Genomic DNA, 20,282 nt, shown 5'->3' with positions numbered 1-20,282 from the left:
ACAATTTGCTGTGGGTTCCATCTGAGGACTAAACAATCAGAAGCGTGCCACAATTATTCCGAGAAATGTGACAAGAAAAATATGTGCAAGAATTTTTATTAGATTTTCATCTTTATATCATTTTAGTCAGAATTGATAAATTATGCGTGGTAATATGATTACTGCTTGGGTATGTTCAAGAGATTTTTGGGAACAAACTTTTTATTCAACTCTGGAAGTCAGTTTTGTTAGTTTTACCCTTTAAGAATACTTTTTTATACGATGCATAGTATACCTCTATACATACATATGTATGTATATCCCACATATAACACTCAGGCAATTCTGTGAACATTATAGTTTAACTAGATTTGCGGCACTCAAAATCAAGCAAATAGACAAGATAATATAAAGCTCAGAAATGTTACTATATATTGTATATATATATAATATATGGCTTTATCTACAGCTATAAAAACAATTTAGCAAATGCTATGAAAAGTCGAAAAGATCGTCCAGCGACTTTCTCATACAACAAATTCTCGTACAGCGAAATTTAGCGGGAATTGCCCCATTATCCAAATGGATATATACATATTATATAGATCGGGCGAAACTTTTGATGGCTTCTGTTTTATCTTGCGTGCAAAGTCATCAGCTAAATTTAACTAAATATAATTTATGACCCAAGCCATTTGAGTAGATGAATTGGAAGGTCTTTGAAGACTTATTCATGCAGCCGATTCTAATTTTTGCAAATTCATTTCTAAGCATCGTATGAATATAGCTGACTGAGAGATACACTGATGTATAGCACTTCATAATAGATGGAAATTTGTGTTTATTAGGGATAAGGACTCGTACGTAGCTGTGTGGGAAAAACGCTGAGGTGGTATCCATGGATAGAAATTTTTGTTTATTAAGGATAAGGATAGTATAAGGATTGTGTGTAGTGCGGAAAGGATAAAAACAGACAGATAAAAAAACAAACGTATGGGTAGAAAGGCGAATAGATGGACGTGAGGACAGATATACGCATAGACATATGCACAGTCAGTAAGAGAGGGAAGCGGATGAACGGATAGATATGTGGATAGACTCTAGGATAACCAGGCAGACATGTGAAAGGAAAGAAACGAATAAAACCAAATTGTCTGTTGATCTTGAAGAAGACTTAATATGCCCTATGGCAACAGCCACTCTTCCACCTACCTGTTACATACATTTCAACATAATGCCAATGGGTTCAGAGCGTAAAAACATATCTAATGTTATATGTATGTATGTATGTATATATTTATTCTTTTCAGTGTCCCAGCTGTGTGTGCTGACAATCTAATTGCTAGAAAAATGTCATTAAACTCGCATTTCAGTTGTAATTGAATACAAAGACGCACTTGCCAGATAAACCAGATAGACGACTTATTAGATCCACTTCTTGCCGTACCTGCCATGGCTTGGCTTGGCTTGTTGTACACAGCTGCGATTTACAATAAATCCAAAGCGTGCCTAATTAAGTCCATTTCAAATTAGTCACTCTCTCTATGTCTATTTGTCCCCCACTCTCTCCCTCCTGTGTCTCTCTCACTGCCTTTGACTTTGATTGAGTCTCGGCCAACAATTTGCATAAGAATTGAAATATTTTCTAAGACCTTCAATTAGGCAAGCAGCCCATCTACATATAAATTCTGTAATTAGCCAAATGTAAATTCGAATCGATTAAAAATTTTAATTGCTCAAATTTTACAGCTAATTAAATTAGCTAGCAAATAATTTTTAAGAATTTTTCTTTTTATTTGTTCTGATAATGAAATGGAAAATAAATGAAAAATGAATATATATTATACATTTGAAACATGTATGCAAATATTTGTCTTGGCAATAAATTTCGCTGATTGTCAGCTTCAACTGAGATAGCACAATAGCCACGCACCAGTCCAGATCCTCTTTGCTTGATTGCCCAACTCACTTATAATAAAATAAGCCCCACAATCTATGATATCTTCAGCGCGTAACTTGATACATTGAAAATACTAAAATCCTTTTCGTTTTTCATTTCTCATTTTCATTTTTATGGATATCACAAAATATTTTATGTATATTTCCATGGCAATCACAAAAATCTCATATATCAGAATTTTTTTTTATATCTCTTTTGGTGATTCCCCCAGCTATAGATTTTATTCCCAGCAGTTTTTACTTCCTGTAAGCTGCTTACATGCGTTACCCCATTCGATTTTTGCTTTGATTCGAAAACTGTTTTAGAAGATTTCGCTGAAATCGCATCTTCTTAGCCTAATTCCCATTTGGGTCTCTCTATGTCAATCACGTTGACAATCACGCATGCTAAGACCACAATTGAATTTACTTACAAAAAATTGAAACCTCTTTAAAGAGCAATTTTTAGGCAGTTCTACAAATTGTTGCGCGAAAAAAGAGCCAAAAAAATCAATAGCAATAGCAAGGCCTCAAACAGTTTATTGGCGACAGATGATGAGGGTGAAGCGTAGGGACGCCCTTGGCCACGCCCATATACCTGAACAAACAAATTTTTGTATTTATGCGCGTGTATTTGTATTAAAGTAATCCTATAACATCTTAACGTCGGTTCCTTTTTTTCTGGCTTTGCCTTCTCTTTCGTTTCATGGCTCCCCAACGTGATGCAAACGCACAACTTATGGTCATGACCGTCCGCCCGACGCCCCGGCCACACCCCCATTTTGCCACACATGCAGCGAAGTAACGGAAGGTGCCTTACAAGTGTGGCGCACACTGCCGGAGCGTATACGTCAGGATCCCAGTCTCGCCTCCTTTCAGCAGGAGCACGAGCGTTTACATGGCGGTAAGTCCTTCTCTTTCTCTCCCCATTGGAACAAAAGCCATCAGCTTTTTATATTCCTCTGCTGCTTCTCCATCACCATCCCCATCCCCATCTACGACATTTTATATTTAATGCTAGAAAACATTTATTTGGGCTCCCCCCAAATCATATGCTCTATATATTACTTGTGCGTCGTTTTAATGTTTAGGTAGAGCGTATTAGGAGAATATCCTTTAATAAGAGTCTTAGCGTAAAGCCTAATCAATTTTGGACAAATCTCTTGCAGTGATTACTTATCGATAAATGGTGTGCTGGCAAGGAATATAAAGAGCAATGTTCTCAAAAATAACCCGCCTGCAAAAATAAACATATTCAATTTGATGAAGATTCATTAAAACGATTAACTATCGATAACTCATCGATATGCCACAACTAATTTATCGCTACGTTTGATTAATTGAAAAATCAGAATAAGGATTTTATTTATTAGTCATCAAATAAAAAATCAGTTGATTAAACAATGTAATACTTTTTGCATATCAATAGATCACCAATTTGTATAATGTCTCATCGACTACTTATCGATAATGATCAGTCAAACAAAGCAGCGTATTACAACTGCGACTTGCCAAAACAGACTTGGTATACATTGTACTATTGAGTTTTTATTTTATTTTTATATAGGTACTTGTTTTATTGCAGTAATTATTGTAAAAATTTTATTACCCACCCGATTCGGCATTGACATTGGCCACAGGCTCAAGTGGGCTTATTTCGTTCAGCTTCTTCTTCAGCTTTTTTTTTGTGTCGCTGGGTCTCAATTGCGACAATATTTATCACTTTAAATTGTTTGATGGGGACTACTATTTCTGGACTTAGCATAATATGCAAATGGGACGGCCTTTATAACTTCCGCAATGCGAAACGATGCGATGCTAATGGAGCCCAAGAAACCAATTGAAGCATATTTTCGTGGCAAATTATATTGGCGTCGCGTATCCTTGTGGTCAATTGGCAAATGGCTTTAGTTCAGGGTCAGCAGCGACTAGTTTTAGACAAGTTTCCCGTAGACTAATAAAATGTGAAAGCCAATGTCAACTGCTGCCAGTCAGCAAAGTCCTGTCGATGTGAGCGCAGCCAATGAGCAAATCGAGCTACAAATATTTACCAATTTTCCACAAGGGTAGATGCAAGAAATTAATTTAGCTAAGAAATATGATGGAGTAATATTTTTATTATCATTAATATTTTTATATGCATTATCATTTCAATTCATTGATATAATTATTGTTATAGTTATTGTCAATGCATAGTTTTCATTACTATTATCAATACCATTGCCATTGTGATTGTCATTGTTCTTCTCATTACTATTGTCATTTCTACTTGTAATGTCATTATGATTATCACTATCATAATTCATTCATTCTAATATTCATTCACAATAGTATTAATATAATTTCCGTATGATCCATTGCAGATGTGGAGCTTTTACCCTCAGAGGATGTCCGCCAGAATGAACAGACGGTGCAGCATGGCAATGGCCATGCGGAAGATCCACGTGCATTCACACAGATCGGCATCAATGTGACGAACGAGGCGGGACAGGTGCAGCATGTGCTCGATGGCAGGTTCGTAGTTCTGTTCGACTCGATTGTCAGTTACGTAATTAGTGCAACCAGTTTTCTGTGATACCCCCGCACCTCTAGGGACCTGGAGAACAACAACGAGGATCATCACGATGAGAACGAGGGCTATTGCAAGAGCAACGTAAGTAGAAAATCGAGAAAATTTATGAGTACAGCTGGAAGAACTTGACTAATAACGTTTAGTTGATTAATTAGTTAATTGGAGAATAGACCTTTATATAGAGCCTGTAATGCGAAACTTTCCAGTTGTATGTGTATTTCAGTTTATTTTCTTGATTTCATTTCTAGACTTTATTTCTGAATTTTCTTTCAATCGACTTGTCTTTGCTTATATTACGCTGAGAACTGTTATTTTAATAATCCAACTACTTCTATTACTTACCTTATGTCTTATCTCTTCACAGATTAAAAAATATCTAATTTGGATTAAGATCACGATACTACTTGTGGTCTGGTGCGTCTTTACGGCCTTTCTCATGTCCAACAACGAGCATGTCGACCAACTAAGTCTTATAAGTGTGCCCAGTAATGGATCTACAAGAGGTGAGTATCAAGAGCAAAAAAGCCTCAAGCATAAACTAGACTATTAATACTCCGTAGGGAAATGCAAAACGAGTATATAAGTTTTATAATATAAATTGATCAATAATTGATAAAATGATTGATGATAAAGGCTTCGAGACTCTCAAGAGATTCACTATTACATTATCAGATAGATCGATTTAGATCAAGTTAATCATGAGCGAGTATTAAGCAGTCAGTTACATCAACTCATTCTCTTATATCTTCCCATTCCAGTCTTTCCCATAGCCACGTCCAGTCTAGAGCGCATTGGCCTGGGCCTGCGTGGACCCTTCCGCTTGCAGGAGAACGAGCTGCTGCTGAATGAGAGTGTGCCGCTGCCCGTGCTGCGGGTGCAGGTGACGCGCAGCTACTTGGATGCCCTGGGGCAGGAGATATACGCGGAGAATGCCAGCCAGCCCTGGCAACTGGACATCGTGTACTTCGAGATGATCGATGCCACCAAGGATACGAAGAAGGTGCGCACCTTCGAGCTGAAGCCCAGCGACTCCAGCTGGCTGGCTCAGTCGAATGGCACGCGTCTCAGCTTCGAGTTCAGCAGCAGCATCGAGGGCGAGTTGCCACTGCAGCTGAATGTGGACGAGTCGCCCATCTATAAGGCGCATGGTGTGCTCTATGCGGCGGCGGTGCTCTGTGGTCTCTACGTGATGATCATTTGGGAGGTGGTGAATCGCACCTTTGCGGCGATCATTGCCTCCACCTTGTCGGTGGGCATTTTGGCAGCGCTAAACTCGCGCCCCTCCATGGCCACAATCATGAGCTGGATCGATGTGGAGACGCTGCTGTTGCTCTTCGGCATGATGATACTCGTGGCCATACTCTCCGAGACGGGCGTCTTTGACTACCTGGCCGTGTATGCCTATAAGATCACCAATGGACACGTCTGGCCATTGATCAATTGCCTGTGCCTCTTCACGGCTGTGCTCTCGTCCTTTCTGGACAATGTGACCACGGTGTTGCTCATGACGCCCGTGACGATACGTCTCTGCGAGGTCATGAGCCTCAATCCGGTGCCCATTCTAATGTGCATGGTCATCTACTCGAACATTGGCGGCGCCCTGACACCCGTTGGCGATCCGCCCAATGTCATCATTGCCTCCAATAGCTACATATCCAAGAACGTGAGTATGAGAGCCATTGCATACCCTGTAAATATTTACTATGAAATGTTTTTCCCTTCGCAGGGCGTCAACTTTGCCGTCTTCACGCTGCACATGCTGCCCGGCGTGCTGCTGGTCATGGTCCAGACGTATTTGCAGCTGCGCTTCAAGTTTCGCAACATCAGCGATCTGCAGTTCAAGGACTCACCAGAGGTGGAGGAGCTGCGACATGAGATTCATGTGTGGAAACGTGCGGCGGCCAGTTTGTCGGCCTACTCCAAGGACGAGGAGCTGGTGCGTCAGACACTGATGAAGAAGGTGAATCGCTTGAAGCGCAGCCTAAAGAAACGCATGACAGCTGTCATTGAGCCAGCGCCCAACTATCAACAGACTTTGGCGAATCTGCAAGCAAAGGTGGGTATTCCATGGTATATATAATATTTCTATTATTAGTCATCTTCCATCTCTCTCTCTCTCTCTCTCTCTATCTCTCTCTCTCTAGTATCCCATTCGCAACAAACAGCTCTTGATCAAGTGCACCGCCGCCTTGACCTTTGTGATCAGTCTGTTCTTCTTGCACTCGGTGCCGGAGCTGCAGCGTCTCTCGCTCGGCTGGACAGCTCTATTGGGTGCTATATTTTTGATCATACTGGCTGATATTGACGATCTGGAGGCGATATTGGCGCGTGTGGAGTGGTCCACACTGTTGTTCTTTGCCGCATTATTTATACTCATGGAGGCTCTCACAGAGCTGGGCCTGATCGAATGGATAGGCAACATGACAGAGGGCATTATTTTGGGCGTGGGCGAGGATCAGCGCCTAATGGTGGCTATATTGATTATACTATGGGTAAGTCGTTTATCCATATACATATATGATTCATATATCTAATGTTGAACTGTAGGTATCTGCTATTGCCTCCGCCTTTGTGGACAACATTCCGCTGACCACGATGATGGTCAAGATCACAATATCCCTAGCTCAGAACAGCACTCTCAATTTGCCGCTGCAGCCTCTGGTCTGGGCCCTGGCTTTGGGTGCTTGCTTGGGCGGTAAGTAATACTATATACGCTATACGATATATGATATACGAATTACCATATACGACATATAACATACGATACATACATACATGAGGGTTACGATATACGACATACATTCTACGATCTACGATATACGATATGCGATATTGAAACTAAACATTTTCTCTATTTCTAGGCAATGGCACTTTGATTGGCGCCTCGGCGAATGTTGTTTGTGCCGGCGTTGCCGAGCAACATGGCTACAAATTTACATTCCTTGAGTTTTTCAAGTGAGTTCTACAAATTGCTTTAACTAATTACCAAAAATAACTGTTTTATAAGGTTGAAAAATACATAAAAGATCTTAAACTAAGATGAACTCTTAAAAGGGAAAGGGAATGGTAAGCTCGAGGAAATAGGGCCAAGAAGAGAAAGAAAAACAGATATAGAGTAGAGAAAACAAAACAAAGTGTGAGAATGAAAAAGAAAGAAAAAGGCAAAGAGCGAGAGAGGATAAAATAAGATCAAGAAATATATGAGAGGAATTCAATAGAAATAAGATGAAGGAAAGCCCTTAAGACAATTGTCTATTGATTTCCGCCCTCAAGAAATTATTCTAAGTGATTCTGAGGGGAGTCCCAGTTCATGTAACTGATCAAATTTAGTTGGAGATCACTTACAAAAAAAGGTATACATTCATCAGGATTGAATTTATTTTGCAATAACGTATTTTTCTGTAATTTATCACACTAAAAACTCAAGTTTTGATATTAGATTATTTTAAGCAACAATTTCACATGGGTAAAACTCTAACTAATTATTTTTCAACTACTTTCTTTTGGTTCACAGAGTTGGTTTTCCTATTATGATTGGCAGCATAATTGTGACAACGGGCTATCTTCTCGTCTCGCATTCGCTATTTGCGTGGCATTGATAATTGGCCCCCCAACCGCACCTCCCACCCAACTAAATCAACAACAAATACAAAATCGACAACGATTTCAGAACAAGGCGCACTTTACCTCGTTACCTACAGCAAAATAAATAAATAAATAAAATGTTAAACATTTTTTTGACAGAGAAACGAGCGAGAACAAGAACAAAAGAACAAAATGAATTTCTATAGAAAAGCATACTCTGAGTATGCTAAAAAGTAATAAACTAAACAAAACAAATAAATTTATGAGACAAGTAAAATTAAAATAAAAAAATCACATTTATTTTTACACATCATTGTTAGTGTAGTGCGTAGTCTAAAAACTAAACGAAAGAACAATTTAAATATAAATGTAATTGTAAAAATAAAACATAAATAAAATAATGAAAAAACAAACTGCAGATAATAATAATAATTTAAAAAAATGTCGCTGAACTGTGAAACAATTGTTAAAATGTCTTATGTACGAAAATAATAATAATAAGAATAATAATAATATGCATGATAAATATTTCGCTGCTCGTCTTAATTTAATAACAATTTCAAATTGGTTTCCAACAAAGCTGCTATGAATGTTGATTGTAAAATTTAGTTATTTAATTTGTTATACATTTAGCTGTAAACAAGGAAAGAAAAACCAAAACACAAAAAAAAAAAAACAATGTCAGAAGAACAATAAACATTTAACTCAATTATTTTAAATGTCGCAATTTTGCATTTTGCTGTTTATTTTAATGGGTTCGATGGGTTTTCAATTAAAATTAAATTAAAAATAATATTGCCACGCCCAGAACTGTCGGGCTCTAGAGAAAGACGCTCTGCAGAAGATGTTTATGTGTTATGCTAAACTATTTATTTTGCCTTTTATTATTTGTTGGTAAGTTAAAGAAAATCTAACACAAATACCATGATACATAATATTAAATGCAATTTCTATTTATATTTTGAATATACATTCAAAATAATTCATTATGAAATGACCAATTTTCTCAAAGATTTTGAAATTCAAACTTAAATGCTTACTTGAACAACATCTAAAAGATAAATATGGCAAATGGTTGTTTGCTCAGCATTTATTTGCTGCGCCTAAATGCACGCAACAGTTTTTGTGCTTCTTTGATATGCTGAATAGCGCGACGGCTTTTAATATATTTACAGCAGCCTAAAAGCATGCAACATTTTTTACTTTGCGCAAACTTTTCATATGCTTATCAAGGCATACACTCTTATATATTGGAAATTGGTAAATGAACCTACAAATTCTATATTTTATTTACTAAATATAATTGACTCAAACTTAAAAGCAAAACTCTCTGAAAGTTTAGTTGAAACTTGTCATTCGTAAGTGTAGTAAAATTGTCAATATTTAAACATCTTCGATGGGCAAGGCGCAAATAAACACTAGTCGCTCATGTGTTGTCAATTATGGCCAAATAGCTGCTGACCAATTGTTTGCAATTCATGCATTGACCGCAACGTCTGCCTCTGTCAACGGCGTCTGGCTATGCACTCAATTTGCTGTGCTTCAATAGGCAAAGCAATATGCTATGTACACTCACATTTGTATGTGTGTACGAGTGTGTGTGTGCAAGTGCATTACATAACACTTTGTTGAGGGTAATTAAACATTTAACAGCATATGTCTAGCATAGTTCAACTGCATTATGACTGAGGTGGGCGTCAAAGGTTTTACTGTCTGACTGTTGGTTCAAGTAATTAGCTGGTTATGCAAATTTCTCTATATGTGTGCGTATGTGTGTGTGTGTGTATGTGTATGCCTTGAGCAGCAGTGCGTAGCACAGCAAGCTTCACTGTACTGTAAAGTAATTTTTCTATTGAATCTACATACATATATGTATGGATGCGTATGCCAGGGAAACGCGTTCAATGAACTTGAAAAACGAGGGGAGGATCAAAATTAACAATAATAATATATCAAATAAACGAATGTGTTGACTAAAAATAAAAAAAATAAAAAAATATTTATATTTATATGTTGTTTTTATTTATATTTTAAATCTTAAAAATATATATATAACAAAATTAAAAAATAGTAAATTACTTTTCCCCTTTTATCCAAATTAAGTGCAGTCCTTAGACTAATATTCAGTTGGACTTTTTTAAATTTATTTTGACATAGAGCAACACTCATCTCATATTTCAATTCAGCCAAAAAAACTTTCATTAAAAAACGTTTTATTCGGTTACCACTTGATCAATGTCTTATCTCAACACGAATGATTCATTATGGTACATTTAATTGGGCCAACGCATTTTTTTATTTTCCAAATAAATAACTCAAGCTTGAAAATGCGGTCAAATTAACCGTCGCAGTGAGCGCAGGACAGGGCCATAAGAGGTCCAACCTTTCACAGCTGAGAGACAAGCATAAATATATATAATGTATGTATACATTTAATATAAGACATACATTTACTATATGTAGTCGCATTTACAACTGCCACGCCCCAACACGCTTTGTCGGAATCGCAAGTGCGCCAAATTTTTAGAGGCAAGAGCCGGTCTCTGATCTCTCTCACGAAGCCGAAGCTGAAATTGAAACTGAGCTCGAGGCATGTAAATAAGAGTAATGGGTGCGCGCGACTGGAATATACCCTATTTGTAGCATCGGTAAAAAGAGAGTTCTCTCTGAGCTCTGGTTTGGGATATTTGTTCTGTTCTGGAATATGTGATCACAGATCTATGATTTCTAATCTCTAATTTCTGATCCCTTATGTATTTCATCTCGGATCTCTGATATCTGATTACTGTTCTCTGATCACTGATCTCTGATCACTGATCTCTTATATCTGATCTCTGATAATTGATCTCTATATTCAGGTTTCTGATCGCTGATCTGGGATCTTTGATCTCTGTTCTCTAATCTGTGATCACTGATCTATGATCTCTTCATTGCAATTTATGATCTCAAGTCACCGATTTAAAATGTCTTTCTTCAATCGTTTATCTCAAGTCAACGATCTCTGATGTACACCATAAGAAAACCAATCGACCCTCTCTCTCGCTCTTCATCATTTGCTTACCGAGTACAGGGTATAGACATGTTACGTGATGTTTTGCGAGCATTGAGAGATTAAGTTCGAGCTCGAGCTGGAGCTCAGCTTCAACTTGAGTTTCGGTTTCGGTTTTAGCTTTTGGCGCGTGTTGCAAGTGCGAGCCGTTGTCTTTCCACTCTCCATTTCAGTTGAAACGCAGACGTGCTGCGCGCAGGTTGTCCAACAGACAAGCCAATCGCATTGCATCCCATCGAAACGAAGTGAATACAGAAACGAAAACAAATAAAAATAGAGAAATGTACGAAACATAGCGGTAAAACCGAATCCGGCACTAAGAGGCCCATTTGCATGAGCCTAGTGTAAACGGCAATATATACTTATCATTTCGGCAAATCCAAATCGGAATTGAAATTGAAATGGGAGACCAATTGAATGAAACAAACAACAACAAAATTTGAGAAACGTGCGCGCTTTCATTTTTTACCAAAAAAAAATAAATAAAAGTTTTATTTGCGCTCTTAATTAGCAACAATTTTGAAATAAGTGTAAATCATATTTACATCCATTAAGCATAACAAATAATAATTATGCAGTCGAGTGTGTAAATGCATTTAAGTTTTCTATGCATCTCAAAAATCAAAGCATAGAATTACAAAATTCCAAAATAAAATCAAACACAAAAACAAAGACAACAAAAAGAAAAACAAAAACAAATCAACGTTTAAAACAAGGCCGCATCAAATAGTTGAAATTATCAAATATAATCACGACCCTTTGATACAAAAATATAGACTTTGGCAAGGCGACATTGGAGTACTCTATAAAAGCATAGTCTACAAGAGCATAGAAAATATTTAGTATAGAGTAGCAAATGAATTATTTAAATTTTTATAATAACATAGTTGGTAATTTCTTATTTTCTTCTTCTTTCTTCTTAATTTCTTCAGCTATTTGTTTAAATTCCCAGAAAGTACATAATAAAGTTTATGTCAGGCATCCCTGATAGTGGAAGAACATATAGATATTTGATTGTATAGATATTAGATTGTATAGATCTCTGATCTTGAATCTTTAATATGTATCTCTTCAATATCTGAATATTTTATTCCTTGTCTTTTATCTTTCATCTCTGATCCCTAGTCTCTGATCTCTATGTATGTAGAAATCTCGTTTATTATATATATTATATAGGGTATATATAGAATTTAAGGTTCACTTATAGACAACGTTACCAACCATTGCCCCAATTCCCAAAGCTCTTCCTCCATGCTAGAGTATCTCTCGTCGCGGGCAAAACCTTAAAAAAAAGACAACAACAAAAGCGCATTGAACAAAAGTGAGAGTGATTTCCAAACACATTTTTTGCCGTTGTTTTTTTTTTATAGTTGCTGTGTGTGTTTTTTTACTTCTTCTTCTTCTTCTGCTGTTCATTCGTTTTTTGTTGACGCTTTTTATTGACGGCGAAAAAATACAACAACAAAAAAACATTCGCTGCTCGAGACATAGTTGAAATACTTTTCTTGTATGACGCATTCGAACAGACTCAAAAACCCAAAAAAAAAAAGAAACGATTATTTGCCAAATGTTGTAATCCGTTTCTGTTTCTGTATCTGTGAGTGTGTGTGTGTGTGTGCGTATTGGTGTTTGTGTTTGTATTATTGTTGTATTTTTGCAGTTTCTGAACGTTTTTGACGCACCGCGTTTCTTCTACTTGGCTAAATGCTAGCCACAAATTGTTCGACTTTTGATCATGTTTTGGCCAAAACAACTGCCGCTCACTGTTAGCCAACAGCTGCTGCTGTTTCTACTGCTACTTGGCCTGCTGCAATGTAAGTACACTGACAACCAATTCGAGGTGACTTCTAGCTGTAACAAAAATTATATTAAGGAATATATATTTTAAATTTGACAACATTTTGAATGTGAAAAGTAAAATGTTTTAGAATTTTCTGTACATTTTGAATAATTTATGAATATGACTTTTTTTAGAAATTGTTTAAAAATTATAATATAAAATTTTTTAGATATGGAAAATTGTTTTATTCATTGCTAAAAAATTTTAAAAATGTATTGTATTGAGAGTTATATTAATACTTACATTAATTTTTATAAAATTTATAAATAGGTTTATATTGATACAAAAATATATATAGAAATTATATAAAAATTATAAAATAAATATTTTATTATTAAAAAAAAAAAAAAAAAAAAAAAAAAAAAAAAAAACATAATATTAAATTATATTATACAAATTATTGAATATTATAAAAATTTTTAAAGAAATTTTTAAGGCTTTAGTAAACATTTTCAGAATTTTTTATCCCAAAATGAGAAAGAAATTTTAATAATTGCTCAAATTGTTGTTATTATTAAAAATTGTATTGAAAAAAAGCTTAAAAATTTATAATTACCATAAAAAATAAAAACAGTCTATAGAATGCTCACAAAAACCCTAAAGAAATTGATTATTTGATCAAATATTTCACATTGTACATTCCATCTGCAATCAGTGCTATGATTTTTTTGCAGTTCACCCAAAATAAAGCAATAGCAAAATTGAATTTCAGCCGCCGCAGCAACCGGTTTGACTGCCCAAACGTAGCCAAACGCAGTCGAAACTCTAGACTTTGCTCTGGCCCGCTTCGATTCGATCCAATGCGACGACCTAGCCAGACCAGGCCGGACCAGGCCAGGCCACAGCAGAGCCGAGTAGTGCGAGCCAAAGACCGGGCCACCAAAGCAAAGTTGTTTAGTCTAAAGCTGAAGTCGCAGCTGAAGTTGAAGCTATTGCCGGTCTTTGTGTCAAGGTCGCGCGTCTCTTGTGTTCATTTCGCTTTCAGTCGCTCGACAAACTACTTGAATCTATTAAGTTGAATTCATTATTTCCCTGCTTTATAGTCGCTGCGGGCCATTAGAGCATCTGATACTTGAGAATAGATCAAAGTACGTGCATTAATTATGTGCGAGCTGCTGGGTGCAAAGCTATCAGAATTAAGAGAGGTCAGTTCGCTAGAAGAATTAAACGAGCAATCATTGACCCTGACAGCAGCAGCACTAACTTTATAAATTGGATGAAACTTTAAAAGCGATTAAGGAACTTGAATTTTAGATTAAAGAGGACTTGAGTTGCTAAAAAAGTTATTATGGATATATAAGCATAGATAGCAAAAATATAGCGTAGAATGCCTACAGATAGATATGTATATCTTAACGGTCTGAAGGCCTAAAAAGGCAAAGCTTATTTATAAGAAAATAAAAAATATACCATATCAAACTTTTTGGTTATTTACCATCAAGTTTTTAGTACTTTGGATAGTTGTATTTCAAAGCTAGGCAAAATAAATAATAAAAAAAAAATACATATACCTATTTTCAGATGCTTCGCTCATAGAGTTTGTGACCTTCGTTAGCATAAACTCAATAGAGCTTTAATAGCCAGCGAGCTGCCAATTTTAATTGTTGTATAACTGCTTAGACGCATACCATAGCCTCGCAGACAAACCAGCGTACCAGCCCTAAAAAACAAAAACTCAGCCCATAAAAACGTTATATTGCATAATACAAAAAAAAAAAAAGCAAACTTCAAAGCAGATTGAAAGCTGCCCGTTAGAGATTAAACTTAACGCTAAGCGTCGATTAATTTGAAATACAATTAACGAAAGATATTTAATATACATTGTATAGGAATACATATATCGTCAAATTGGAACTCAACAGATTTGAATGAAGCTTAAATTAGTTATATTCAGATTAGCTATATCATAACCCATATACAATACATACATATACACACACACATACAGACGCATGCAATGTATACAAATTTGCATAATAATGTATTCATATATAAAACATTATTTAACTTGATCAAATTAGTTAATTGTCTGAGCAAATATAAAGAGAAATGAATATTTCTCCATATATTATAAATATTTATAGACCTGCATATAAACTAGTTTTATTAATTATTATTGCAGCTGAAAATGTGAATGGCTTCATCGTGCCACAAGAGCTGCAGTCGGCGCTCTCACTAGTCTATTCCAATATACCGCCCATTAAAAAAGGTGAGTGAGGTGATTAATAATATATTTCTGATTGAGCTCTCTCTATCTCTCTCTCGCTCTTTGTACAGGCACCGATTCGCGTCTTGGCTTTGGCTTTCGTCTCGGCCAGCACGCGGATTTCCAGGTGCTGCTCGAGCTGGGGCCACAGAAGAACACGCGTCCCTTGGGTGATCCCAACAAGAGTGATCAGTCGTTTAGCAAGCGTCAGGTGAGCCCCAGCGATGAGCGCGAGCACCTGCGACAGCAGCAGCTGATGACCAGCACGGAGCGTAATGCAGCCAGCTGGCTAGAGAGTTGGTCGAATGGCATGAAGCCTCAGCCGCAGGAGAAGCTGCAGCCAAAATCGAAGGCGAAAGCCAATCAGAAGCAGACGCTGCCCACACGCGCACCTCTGCCAGTGGATGCAATGCAGCAGCTGCAACAGCTCTACAAAATGGCCACCGAAGCAACGCTAAGCTCAACTTCCACTACTGTAGAGGCTCCAGCAAATGGACGTTTGAAAAAGGTTCCAAGTGGATTCAAATTGCCACCGCCTGCACTCGAGCAGGACACCAACTCTTTGGGCAATAGCAATAGGCCCACAAAGAGCAGAGAGGAAGTCACCAAGGAGCTCATGAATGTCAGTCTCGAGGAGTAGCTTGTATGATGTATAATAGATATATAAATAATGGGTTTATATATATTTTAAGTATATGTAAATATGTGCATATTTGGTTTAACAAGCGATTTCTTTTGTAAATAAATCAAAATACATAATAAAGTATTCTAAATCAATAAAATTGCCGTATAAGTAGTATATTCAACAATAAAAGTGCCAAATTAGGCCGTTAACATTTGAAATTCAAATTGAAATTACATTTACAGTTGTTCAATGGTAACGTTGACTGCGAAAGTCATTTTGAAGAGTAACTGTTCCTTCTGCTGCGTTAACAGTCGGCTTAACAGAGCAATGCACTATCCATATTTCTCTGGTTAGTGGCAATGTTATAATATCAATAGAAAAACTTATATACATACATACATTGCATATGTGGCCGACTCTATCTAAGGAATCTGAAACAACGCGTCACCTGCCGTTTTGTACTTCCGCGTTCTATTCCCATCTCATTTACCGTTCCGCTTATTTTCTTCATTCAGTGGCAATGGCTTGCAAGCGGCCTCTCAGCTGAGATCATTGCCGCGTGAGAGGTCGTTAACAGAAAGAGTGCAGAGCAGCAACAACTACAAGACTTCCAGTCGTTTAGTGTTTAGGCTTTGCATGCGACTTTAACAGTGAACATTTCAGTGCTCTGTCACTGCTTTTGTTCATTTTCAGTTCTCTTTTCCTTTCGCATGATCACTGTCTGGAACTAACAGCAAAGCTGACGGCTTAAAATGTCGTGTATGGGGCCTTTAACAGCGCAGCTGTTAGCAGAGCTTGTGAGCAGAAACCGTTATCAGACGGATGAACAACAAGGCGCCAAACGTACCGACTGCATTTCCAGTGCAAAGAAGATCGTTGCAGTCGTCGAGCGTTTGTTGATTTTGTGCGCAAAAAAAAAAAAACATCTAGATTAATCTCTATGTTAAAAGAGTGTGCGTAATATCTGATGTGATTCACATACACATAAATATATGTCTGTGTATATATGTATTTGTATATAAATGTATATCTGTTTGTGAACTAAGTGTAAAATCTATTTGAACAAAATGTTGGATGTGGCAGCTGTATTTTTCACAATAACAATTCCCACGGCCAGCGAGGAGCAGCGCCTGAAGGATGCCTACAGACGGCAGATGAACCTTCAGGCGACAGATGAGAACGGGTCCATTGGTCTCATACGGAACAGTACGGGCATGGAGACTGGAATCGATACGGGAACCAGTACGCTAATGAGCATGTCATTGTCGGCCTTTGACGAGCAGAGCCTGCGTCTGTTTGAGTCACCTGCTGCACGTGTGGGCGGTGCCGGGGCCAATGCAGCTGGCGGGGGTGGGCTGACGTTCGATTGCAGACGTCGCTTGCCAACGCAGCTGACAGATGTGTCGGAGCATGCCGAGCTGCTTGACTTACCTTTGGATTCAGCCATGGAGCACGTGCTGCAGCAGCTATTGCGTAAATTTGAAATAACAAATGCGTTCTGGCTGCGTAGCGAAGATGGTGCCAGCTACCAGATCACCTTCACCCTGGAATTCAACGAAGTCTACGAGAATCTCTACGACGCACTGCAGCACTGGGGCATCGGCGAACGTGAGGGCTCCGCCGTGTCCGTCATGAATTGCATCGCCTCGAAAACCTATCAAAATAATCCCAAAAAATCCGACAAGCAGCCGGCGGCGCACAGCGAGTGAGTACAGTAGAGCCAGCAGATACAGTAGAGACCCGCTAATGCGCAACTCTTTCTTTGCTTTTTTCTGCAGTGGCAACAACATGCAAAACGCCCACAAACAGGGCACCTGGAATCGTTTCATGAACTCTGTGCGCTCCAGACTGAACGTCGCCCAAGTTGTTAGAGATGTCCGCCTGGACGCGGCCATCACATTTGACTTTTGCATACTCCTTATCTCAGCAGCGTAAGTGGAACAGAGAAGGGAAAGTGGATGCCGTAGATCCCATTTGTAGTGACAGATTAAGTGCATCCTGCACCCAGAAGTTACTTATTTTAAAGAGCATATGCTCTAAGATTAAAATCGATTGACTTCACTTTGCAGCTTCTTATACAAACCCCAATTCGCTTACCTAATTCTCCCAAGAATTTCACTTCTACCTGCTTCTCTTCAATTTCTTATATGATGTCATCAAAGTTTTGCTTTTTAGCTATAGAGCTCTAAGCCTTAACAAATTAGTGGGCCAGCCATATTTACTATAGACTTCTTACTGATTCACAACTCTTCTATAGTATTTGAAATTTAGTTGGCTCCCAGACGATCCACGCGATAATGCGGTGATTAATAACTGTCCTATAAATAGCAATCAGGTGCCCAATCCTCTCAAGATTTAAAAATTTTCTTTGGATTTCCTCACCAAGTCATCTCAATAATTATCTCTAATCTCTCCTCTTGCTCTCCCTCCCTCCTATACTGCAGCATCTTGGCATCTTTCGGACTAATTGAGAACAGCACCATATTTCTGGCCTCCAGCATGCTGATCTCCCCATTGATGGGACCCATTATTGCCGCCATTTTCGGCACGGTGATCGAGGAGCGCTCTTTATGGCGACTGGGCATGCGCAACGAGCTAATCGGCATACTGCTGGCCACCTTGGTGGGCTTTCTCTTTGGCCTCGTGGTCTGCACCACGGACAAGAAGTATGGCATTGGCGAGGGACTGACCGAGGAGATGCTCTCCCGCTGTGATCTGCACTCACTGATCGTGGGCCTCTTCACGGCCATACCGTCGGGAGCAGCAGCTGCCATTGGCATACTGGGCGGCAATATTGGTTCGCTGGTGGGCGTGGCTATCTCCGCCTCGCTGCTGCCGCCAGCTGTCAATTCGGGTCTCCTGTGGGCCTTGGCCTGCATTTACAAGCTGTATGAAAAGGACGATACGCTCTACGTAGATGTGGTCAAGTCGCGCACCTACTCCGAGAATCAGGCAACAGAACTGGCTGTCCTGGGCAGCATTAGCATGTGCTTAACTTTATCCAATATCCTATGCATCTACCTGATGGGCATTCTAGTGCTAAAGGTGAAACAGATTGCTCCAGTGATTGGACGCAGCAATCGTCAGTTCTGGATGCACGACATCAAGGTGCCGAGAGGTGACGCTGCTATTATCGACGAGCTGCTGGCGGATCTCGCTAAAGAGGACACCCATGGCGACATTCTGCGTCATCTGGATGAGGCTGCATACCAGCACACCTGGTCGCCGCGTAGCATACGACACAGCTTCTCCATACAGCCGGGCGTGGCGACCATCAATCGTCTGGAACAGCTCTACACACAATCCTTGACTAAGCCGCCAGAGAGGAGGCCACCTACAAATCAATCAGCCATAGAGAGGCGTCACACGCTGCGCCTGCCGACACCTGAAGAAATGCCAGTGAATGTAGACGACGCCTTCTCTAATAAGCTTCGATTCCTATTCATGAAACTATCTGCTCTTCTATTTACAGCGTGCTCGCATCTCTAGCATGCCTTCACATAGAGTCTCACAGCCGGAGATAATTGATTCCAGCACTCGCATCAATGTGCCAGCTGTTCCACGCTTCACAGTCACCCCCGCCGCAGAGGAGCTACTAAATCACTAGTATAAATTATACATTTAAATATTTAATGTTTAACAAAAATTGTTGTTTGGCCAACTAGAAACTAAAAATCGATCTATGCCTGACGATCTTGTTTGGTCTGGCTACGAGAGCGTTTCTGCTGCAGACGCTCCCTGGCCGCCTTCTCCTGGCGGCGACGCAGCTTCTCCACAGTCTCCTCACTGGGCGCCGTTGGCTCATCTAGCTCCTGGGCGCGTATTAACGTGCGCAGCTTCTCCAGCGCATCGGCCAGATTCATTTGCTGGGAACGAGTCAAATCGCTTTTGATGAAATAGTAGCCTTCCTTGTTGAGCTTGTTCGCCAGCGCCTTCAACAGCTTCTCGCGTGTCTTCTCCGGTATCCAGTGCGCCTCCGATAGCTTAAACCGCACATCGACTTTGGTATTGGAGGTGTTGACGTGCTGGCCACCTGGCCCCGAGCTGCGACTATAGCTGATCTCTAGCTTGTCCATGGGTATATAGCCATTGAATTTGTCACCACTGCCAGGCTGAGAATATGCATAGATTAGCAACCTTTTCATGGATTTCGAGAGCAAATACAAATCTTTACAGGAGGCGGCGGCGTGTAGAGCTTCAGACGGGCATTTGGATAGATTTTATCTAGAGACAAATCACTTTTGTAGGACAACTGGCGACCGAGCAGCGTAGCGCTTCCATATGATTTATTGCTGTGCTGCAGTACGCTGATAAAGGCGCAGGTTATTTTATTCATGTTTTTTATGCAGAATAAAACTAAATGCAGGCCGCCTATTACGACAGATACAAGCCAGTGTTGCCAACTAGTTGTACAATCAGAGTTCACGATGAGCGATAGCTAAAAATGGCTAAATAATAAAGCTAACCGACTATGAATAGCGTCGAGCT

General features: G+C 39.0%; 4 protein-coding genes across 9 annotated transcripts in view; 3 read left to right on the top strand and 1 right to left on the bottom strand.

The window, feature by feature from the left end:
- The window catches only part of hoe1 (OCA2 melanosomal transmembrane protein hoepel1), a 29,612-nt gene extending 20,806 nt beyond the window's left edge, over window positions 1-8,806 (top strand). For 3 of the 4 annotated variants that reach the window (XM_030382891.2, XM_089258526.1, XM_030382892.2), the window contains 10 exons: window positions 2,715-2,821; window positions 4,281-4,431; window positions 4,510-4,570; window positions 4,854-4,992; window positions 5,248-6,152; window positions 6,216-6,545; window positions 6,634-6,981; window positions 7,037-7,184; window positions 7,351-7,444; window positions 8,004-8,806. In XM_030382891.2, coding sequence (XP_030238751.1) covers window positions 2,715-2,821; window positions 4,281-4,431; window positions 4,510-4,570; window positions 4,854-4,992; window positions 5,248-6,152; window positions 6,216-6,545; window positions 6,634-6,981; window positions 7,037-7,184; window positions 7,351-7,444; window positions 8,004-8,088 — 2,368 coding nt within the window. In that variant the 3' untranslated portion in view covers window positions 8,089-8,806. The remainder of the gene's footprint in view (window positions 1-2,714; window positions 2,822-4,280; window positions 4,432-4,509; window positions 4,571-4,853; window positions 4,993-5,247; window positions 6,153-6,215; window positions 6,546-6,633; window positions 6,982-7,036; window positions 7,185-7,350; window positions 7,445-8,003) is intronic. The other variant, XM_089258525.1, reaches the window with a different exon arrangement.
- Window positions 8,807-11,196: 2,390 nt separating this feature from the next.
- On the top strand, window positions 11,197-15,983 carry snsl (snustorr snarlik). Of its 3 annotated transcripts, none has more exons than XM_030382976.2 (4): window positions 11,197-11,406; window positions 12,784-12,937; window positions 15,086-15,172; window positions 15,241-15,983. In XM_030382976.2, exons 2-4 carry the CDS (start codon window positions 12,859-12,861, stop codon window positions 15,807-15,809), a joined length of 735 nt encoding a protein of 244 aa, XP_030238836.1. In that variant the 5' UTR covers window positions 11,197-11,406; window positions 12,784-12,858; the 3' UTR covers window positions 15,810-15,983. The 3 variants fall into 3 exon arrangements, with proteins under 3 accessions (XP_030238836.1, XP_089114271.1, XP_089114272.1); XM_089258145.1 differs by having other exon boundaries at window positions 11,248-11,421; XM_089258146.1 differs by lacking the exon at window positions 11,197-11,406 and adding an exon at window positions 12,238-12,720.
- A 617-nt stretch (window positions 15,984-16,600) lies between these two features.
- LOC108657658 (uncharacterized) lies at window positions 16,601-19,484 on the top strand. The gene is made up of 4 exons (XM_030382903.2): window positions 16,601-17,499; window positions 17,573-17,725; window positions 18,239-19,199; window positions 19,267-19,484. Exons 1-4 carry the CDS (start codon window positions 16,862-16,864, stop codon window positions 19,399-19,401), a joined length of 1,887 nt encoding a protein of 628 aa, XP_030238763.1. The 5' UTR covers window positions 16,601-16,861; the 3' UTR covers window positions 19,402-19,484.
- On the bottom strand, window positions 18,258-20,182 carry LOC115562112 (large ribosomal subunit protein mL62). The gene is made up of 2 exons (XM_030382910.2): window positions 19,969-20,182; window positions 18,258-19,906 (listed from the first exon to the last, which is right to left on the bottom strand). The coding sequence occupies exons 1-2, from the start codon at window positions 20,128-20,130 to the stop codon at window positions 19,475-19,477; spliced, it is 594 nt and encodes a 197-aa protein (XP_030238770.1). The 5' UTR covers window positions 20,131-20,182; the 3' UTR covers window positions 18,258-19,474.
- Window positions 20,183-20,282: the final 100 nt, after the last annotated feature.

This window comes from Drosophila navojoa, chromosome 3 (genome assembly GCF_054131105.1).
Source record: "Drosophila navojoa isolate 15081-1374.11 chromosome 3, UAZ_NAV_1.0, whole genome shotgun sequence".
In the NCBI taxonomy this organism is placed as follows: Eukaryota; Metazoa; Arthropoda; class Insecta; order Diptera; family Drosophilidae; genus Drosophila; species Drosophila navojoa.
The sequence above is the reverse complement of the archived record's forward strand: the minus strand, read 5'-3'. Positions and strand labels throughout refer to the sequence as shown.

Excerpts from the sequence above, each read along its gene's own strand:
- snsl (XM_030382976.2), top strand. The coding sequence starts at position 12,859 with ATGTTTTGGCCAAAACAACTGCCGCTCACTGTTAGCCAACAGCTGCTG. Across the intron at positions 12,938-15,085 it reads GCTACTTGGCCTGCTGCAAT|CTGAAAATGTGAATGGCTTC; the intron begins GTAAGTACACTG and ends TTATTATTGCAG. Across the intron at positions 15,173-15,240 it reads TATACCGCCCATTAAAAAAG|GCACCGATTCGCGTCTTGGC; the intron begins GTGAGTGAGGTG and ends CTCTTTGTACAG.
- LOC108657658 (XM_030382903.2), top strand. The coding sequence starts at position 16,862 with ATGTTGGATGTGGCAGCTGTATTTTTCACAATAACAATTCCCACGGCC. Across the intron at positions 17,500-17,572 it reads CAGCCGGCGGCGCACAGCGA|TGGCAACAACATGCAAAACG; the intron begins GTGAGTACAGTA and ends TTTTTTCTGCAG. Across the intron at positions 17,726-18,238 it reads ATACTCCTTATCTCAGCAGC|CATCTTGGCATCTTTCGGAC; the intron begins GTAAGTGGAACA and ends CCTATACTGCAG.
- LOC115562112 (XM_030382910.2), bottom strand. The coding sequence starts at position 20,130 with ATGAATAAAATAACCTGCGCCTTTATCAGCGTACTGCAGCACAGCAAT. Across the intron at positions 19,907-19,968 it reads TCTACACGCCGCCGCCTCCT|CCTGGCAGTGGTGACAAATT; the intron begins GTAAAGATTTGT and ends GCATATTCTCAG.